At 37.2% G+C, this 6,000-nt stretch overlaps 1 protein-coding gene across 2 annotated transcripts; it reads right to left on the bottom strand.

Moving 5' to 3' along the window:
* Nucleotides 1-847: 847 nt before the first annotated feature.
* LOC120135008 (4-hydroxy-3-methylbut-2-en-1-yl diphosphate synthase (ferredoxin), chloroplastic-like) lies at nucleotides 848-6,000 on the bottom strand. 2 transcript variants are annotated; one of them, XM_039151383.1, is made up of 20 exons: nucleotides 5,871-6,000; nucleotides 5,348-5,578; nucleotides 4,731-4,888; nucleotides 4,417-4,523; nucleotides 4,216-4,316; nucleotides 4,058-4,134; nucleotides 3,752-3,871; nucleotides 3,427-3,657; nucleotides 3,178-3,294; nucleotides 3,006-3,080; nucleotides 2,844-2,921; nucleotides 2,711-2,770; nucleotides 2,562-2,624; nucleotides 2,324-2,468; nucleotides 2,085-2,223; nucleotides 1,864-1,941; nucleotides 1,627-1,786; nucleotides 1,451-1,549; nucleotides 1,237-1,341; nucleotides 848-1,123 (listed from the first exon to the last, which is right to left on the bottom strand). In XM_039151383.1, exons 2-20 carry the CDS (start codon nucleotides 5,553-5,555, stop codon nucleotides 1,022-1,024), a joined length of 2,223 nt encoding a protein of 740 aa, XP_039007314.1. In that variant the 5' UTR covers nucleotides 5,556-5,578; nucleotides 5,871-6,000; the 3' UTR covers nucleotides 848-1,021. The 2 variants fall into 2 exon arrangements, with proteins under 2 accessions (XP_039007314.1, XP_039007308.1); XM_039151377.1 differs by having other exon boundaries at nucleotides 5,348-5,583.

The following is a 6,000-nucleotide window of genomic DNA, read 5'->3' on the forward strand; positions in this document are numbered from 1 at the left end:
TATATATATATATATATATATATATATAAAGGTTAGGATCCAATTACATAATGTAGTACGAACCAAGTGACTTCTATGGTAAAGAAATTATTATTATTCATTTAGGATTCAGGTTCGAGCACCATACATACTAGGGGTGTGAGCGTTCAATATCGAAAGGTTAAGAGTTATCTTTGAACATATACTGTCTAATACTTATCCCATATTAATAAAAAAATTACATAATGTAAAACTAAAAAGTTTTACACCTTTTTAAGATCGTTAGATAAGAGGGAGTCGAAAGTTAAGATATCTCCTCATCTAATGATCCCAAAAGGGTATAAAATTAAAAGTTTTACACTTGTGTAAGTGAATTCTAACACACACACATATATAAAATTTAAAATTTTGTTTTGAGATCTAGATCATTTATTATAATACACGTGAAACTTGTTATATCTACACAATGAATTTTATAAAATATATTATAAAATTAGAAATCAACATGCAGACTGGACAAAAATTGTATGAAACTATATACTGAATTCCAATTATTCAATATATGTTATAAAACTCGTCATTTTACATGATGAGTTTGAAAACCACTATAACAAATGAGCTAGATTCTAAATTAATTTGTTAATACTTATATTTTCCATTTTTTTCATCTGGATTATGTGCCCAATGGAGCTAGATATATCGCCATTAACTGAGATGAATTGTCTTCCAATTTGCAGCACTCTTTCAAACCTTTTTTTTTCATTTTTAAATTTATTTAAAAATCTCAAATTATTTATTCATGCCATTGGATAAAATGAAATTCTACATACCATGTAGAAGTAATATCGATTTTCCACATGCAGAACTAAAGAAGTAACGTCTACATTTTTTAAACGTTTAAATGCTTTATAAAACATTGCTGCCAGCAACTAGGCAATGATCTTAACGCTAACATATTTAAACGACAGCAATTTACTATATGTGGTATGGTATGCAACGAAGGGGAACATGATTAGCCCCTTGGATTATTCTACTCCTAAGCTTATTCTTCAGCAGGAGGGTCTATCCATCGGCCATGATCTTTTATTAGCTGTATCAGAGCTTCGGTTGCATGCTCCATCGCAATTCCGCGTTTCACAACAGTCTGAATAAACAATCCATATACAGGTTAGCTTCAGAAAACGGATCCGAAAATCCATGTATTCATGTTGTTTTCTCATATTGTATCTAAGTTGCATACACGCACACATATAGTACCTTGCCTACATAGAGGTCAATTTTTCCAGGAGCACCACCGACGTATCCAAAATCTGCATCAGCCATTTCTCCTGGACCGTTGACGATGCAACCCATAATTGCAATCTGGAAGAAGAGTTCACATTATTGATTTCGTGCTCAAAATAGATCGATGATTATATTAACTCAAAACTATTATTCAATCTGTGACTGGACACTGAGGACCAGTCATTACCGAAACGCCAGGCAGGTGTGACGTCTTTTCTCGTATTTGTGCACTTATTTCTTGAAGGTCAAACAAAGTTCTGCCGCAAGATGGGCATGAGACATACTCCTGCAACCAGAATGGATGCGATATTAGATATATATCCAAAGATTGTTGTGGTTTTTCAACTTAGATGAGATTCATACTGTCTTCGTATTCCTCATTCTGCAGCCCTGTAGTAAGTTGAAAGAAGTGTTTCTGAGGAAATTGAAATCTTGGTCTGGGGCTTCTAACAAGATACCATCTCCAAGTCCATCCACCAGAAGGGCTCCAGCATTGGTACCGGCATTAATGGCCAGATCATCCCTGCATGTCAGAAAAACGTTAAAAACCAAAACCTATAAATACATCAATCAACAAGTGGTACGGGGCTTTTTTATTACCTGTGAGTCCCATTTGGAAACTGGATATGGTGGATTACAGGGAAATCAAGACTATTCTCGGATAGATACTCAAATAACCTGCGGAAGAACATAGTTTTCAAACATTGGAATCATGGAATGGCATGCAATGGGTGGCAGAACCATAAAAGTAAAGGGAATTAGGATAATTAGAATAGCACAAGCTTATGACAAATAAGCAAATCAGGTCATTAGTATATTACCTCCTTGCTGCATGCACTCGGCCAATCTTATCTTCACCGTAGGGTACATTGTGAAGAAGCATTGTAGCCTCATGGTCTTTGAGGGTTTCCAACTCTTCGTAGGGCTCATCGCCGCGTACAGATACAGCCAGACGCGTACCTGCACAGCGAATGAATTGATATCATATGAGAAAAGAAGAATAAATGAGGAATAACAATCCATGAGTTCAAAACTTAATATTAAAAATAAGCAGCAGCACCTTCTGGCAAAAGCTTGTAAGCTCCAGTCGATAGTTCCTTAAGATTTACCAGAGCAATAGCATTAGGCAATGGCTTTATTAGCTGCTCCGATAAAGGTGTTATGACACCCATGCTTATGTCTATCAACCGTTTAAGAGCCAGCCGCTGTTATAGTACAATGGACAGCATCCATTATTTCCAAAATTTTGTGAAGGGTTGAGAGATAGCGGGAGAAAGGACAAGAAGTTGGATTCTTACCGCATCACTGTCATCTACAGGTGGAAGCTCTCTCAGTATGATTGAGTCCACCGTTGCCAAGTCCTGCATCGACATATTACAAGACAGTTGTGACAAAAGCCCACATAATATACTCAAATCTTAATATCGTAAATGGATCAAGGGTAGACCTTAAATGGCATTCCAACAACCAGCTTTGCTGCAAGGGACTTGTATAAGAGTTCTGGTGCCTGCAGATGTGGGAAAAGGAATTACTGAATTTCTCCGCCATCTCAAATAAGGAAGTTAGTGTGAATAAGTTACCTTCAACTGATCCAAGGTAACAGACATAAGAACCGAGCCATCACGATGCAAGACACCTCTATAATCCACATCTTCACCCTATAGAAGAAATAAATCCTCCATTCAGAACAGTTCAGGAACTGGGTTAGCTAACACGTTGATACTGAGACAATCATGACTAACCTCCTTTTGTGTTGGCAATTGACCAGATCGACGCTGGAAATCAAAGTAATGTCTGAGCTTTTCCTCAAATGGTGCCTGATGAAATTTTGACATGTAAAGAAAAGTTCTCAAAAAAACAGCACTTGAAGTGATAGAACATGTTGTCTAGTTAATCAAAGTTTTCGAATCCTACCACCCCTTGCTGAAGTTCGGCAGCTTTCATACCAAGGTTAACCAGCCTTCTGCATGGATCTATCTCTTCCTCAGGTGGCTCGGTGAGTGAAACTCTGATAGTGTCACCTAAACCATCCTGCAAGTATAAGACCATATCATCAACAAATGAGCCAGACTTGTCGAACACATTTTTAAAATCACCATGAAAACTTTTATGGCAATTTCTTCCATTGACTATGTTATATATATATATATACTGTGAAGCTACCTGCAGGAGGGTCCCAATCCCAATCGCAGATTTGATCCTCCCATCCTCACCTTCTCCAGCTTCAGTGACTCCCAGATGTAGTGGATAATCCCAGCCATGAACGTACATTTCAGCGACGAGCAGCCGGTATGCCTGGACCATGACAACTGGATTACTTGCTTTCATTGAGAAGACGAAATTGTGGTAGTCCAACTTTCTACATATCCTAGCAAACTCGAATGCAGATTCAACCTGTTTTACGGGGGAAAATCAATTAATTGAATGCACAGGACTACAAAATGCACTTGAAAGCTGTCAGGCAGTGAGAGAGAAGATAAATGTTCACCATTCCCCGAGGAGAATCCCCATAGTAGCTCATTATACGGTCAGACAGGCTCCCATGGTTGGTTCCAATACGCATCGCCCTTCCATACTTCTTACATTTTTCAACCAATGGAGTAAAAACCTGTTGTTGTTCACGGGGGAAGGCTGGTCAATAAGCATGGGGAAATTGATACATGCTTAAAGAGTCACAGTGAGAAATTATATACAACTGAATTAGTTATTAAATTTTTAATATGTTTCACCCTAAACCAACTAAATACCAAGTGATACATGATTGAATTTGAAACTAAAAGAAGAGTAGTCTAACCTCCTCAATATGCTCAAGTTCTTTCTGATACTCCTCATCCGTATATTCTAGTTGCTCAAACTGAGCCCTTCTATCAGCTGCAATTTACCACACTTTTTATTCAGAATAGCTGAAACCAAAATCTAAAAACAAAAATGATTTTACATCGAATTACTCACCAAAATTTCCAGGGTTGACTCGAATTTTATCAAAGCACTCGGCAACTCTTAATGCAACAGAAGGAGAAAAATGGATATCTGCCACCAGAGGTATATTATAACTGCATGAACAATAATTAGTGATAGTATTAGTTTCCATATTAAATATGCGACTGAACCTTGAAAAAGTGACAACTAATTCTTACAAAGAACGAGACGTACTTTTTCTGCACCAGGGAGTTCTTTATTTCAAAACATGCATCGGCCTCTTTCTTCCCTTGAACAGTTATCCGGACAATATCCGCACCCTTGTCCGCAATTCTCATTATCTGTTAAAAAGACCACAGTAGTTAATTTCATAAGACTAATTCACAGCATAGCCATAAGGTAAGGAAACAAGAGCATCGCATTCTACACATGGAACACACATTGGATATAAGTCGCCAATCCAGACGGCTGGACAATGCAGAAGAGAATCCCAAACCCATTATTTGAACAGAGAAGAAAAAGCTTAAGCGGAAGGGAGAAGTCAATACCTCTTCCACTGTCCCAGCAACATCCTTAGTATCTGTCGTAGTCATTGTTTGAATCCGTATTGGATGCTGGCTACCAAGAGCCACGTTCCCGACCATTACCGTCCTAGTTTTTCTCCTGACGGTTTTGTATATGGATTCGCAGTACTTTTGCCTTGGAACTAAATTAAAACTGTTAGTCATAGGAGGCTCCTTAAAAAACCAATGGAGAATACTAAATCCTAAATAGAGTTGCATAGCTTAATCATAAGTAAAAAAAACATGGCATTTGTGCATCTGAATGTCATAAGAAAACTCAACATAATTCAGATTTCAGAACAATAGAAACTCAAGAGGGAAAAAAGGGGAACCAACCCTCTTTTCAACTAAGTTTTGTGGTATTATTAGTTTATTTAAAAGATCAACAAAAATTTCAGGAAATGGTGATTTTTTTAATAGTCAGGAGTGATCGGAAGGTAGTACTGTTAAGAATATTTCTTAAAAATTGACATCGTACATTCGCAAACACAGTTGCTCGAATAAACAAGGATAACACTTTCTTTTACCATGAGAACGGATTCAGTACATGGTGATTTTTAAATCCAAAATATAATTCCTCTTGAGGTGTTTGAGCTTTGTACCTAACAAAGGGCTCCCTTCTGATGCAGATTGAAGCTGAGCAGTATCCTGACTGGGATTCTGATTCCTAATCACAGAGATCCTTGTTTTACCAGACTTGGGTCTTTTCAAATCACAAAGTCTCACAAAATCCATACTTTTAGCAAATCCTAAGCCTGGCTCCTTGCTCTTCAAACCAGGAAACGAAGCTGGCACAGCTCCAGTCGCCATTTCTCAAAGCACAAAGCTTTCACCTTTACTGCCCAAAAGCACAAAACTCAATTTTATGAAAAGAAGAAGAAGAAAACATTAACCCAAAAATTCTTGAACCCAAAATTTAGTATTTGGAGACATATGAGATTGTTTGGCTCAAAGGAACCAAAGGTTTTCATTTAAAAAGAAAAAACTAACCAAAGGTTTTCATTTAAAAAGAAAAAACTATCTTTTATCAACCAGACAACATTAGAAGTACGGGCTTTTTCGTTCAGTGTATGATCATTAACTCAGTATGCAAATTTTAAGCCAAACGAAATTGCAGAAATCTACCTTGCAGAAGATGGGTTTCTTATAGAGAATTTTCGATTTGAAGCTGTTGAAGTATAAACTGAAAATCGATGAAGAGAAAGGTCTGGAGTTGCAAGAAATTAGTGGTGGGAAATGTTTGCAAGAATTTTCA

The sequence above is a fragment of the Hibiscus syriacus genome, unplaced genomic scaffold, assembly GCF_006381635.1.
Source record: "Hibiscus syriacus cultivar Baekdansim isolate YM2019G1 unplaced genomic scaffold, ASM638163v2 tig00001818_pilon, whole genome shotgun sequence".
Taxonomy (NCBI): domain Eukaryota; kingdom Viridiplantae; phylum Streptophyta; class Magnoliopsida; order Malvales; family Malvaceae; genus Hibiscus; species Hibiscus syriacus.

Coding starts and splice junctions, on each gene's coding strand:
- LOC120135008 (XM_039151383.1), bottom strand. CDS start 5,555: ATGGCGACTGGAGCTGTGCCAGCTTCGTTTCCTGGTTTGAAGAGCAAG. Junction 1,942..2,084: donor CGAGTGCATGCAGCAAGGAG/GTAATATACTAA, acceptor GTTCTTCCGCAG/GTTATTTGAGTATCTATCCG. Junction 1,550..1,626: donor GAATGAGGAATACGAAGACA/GTATGAATCTCA, acceptor TTCTGGTTGCAG/GAGTATGTCTCATGCCCATC.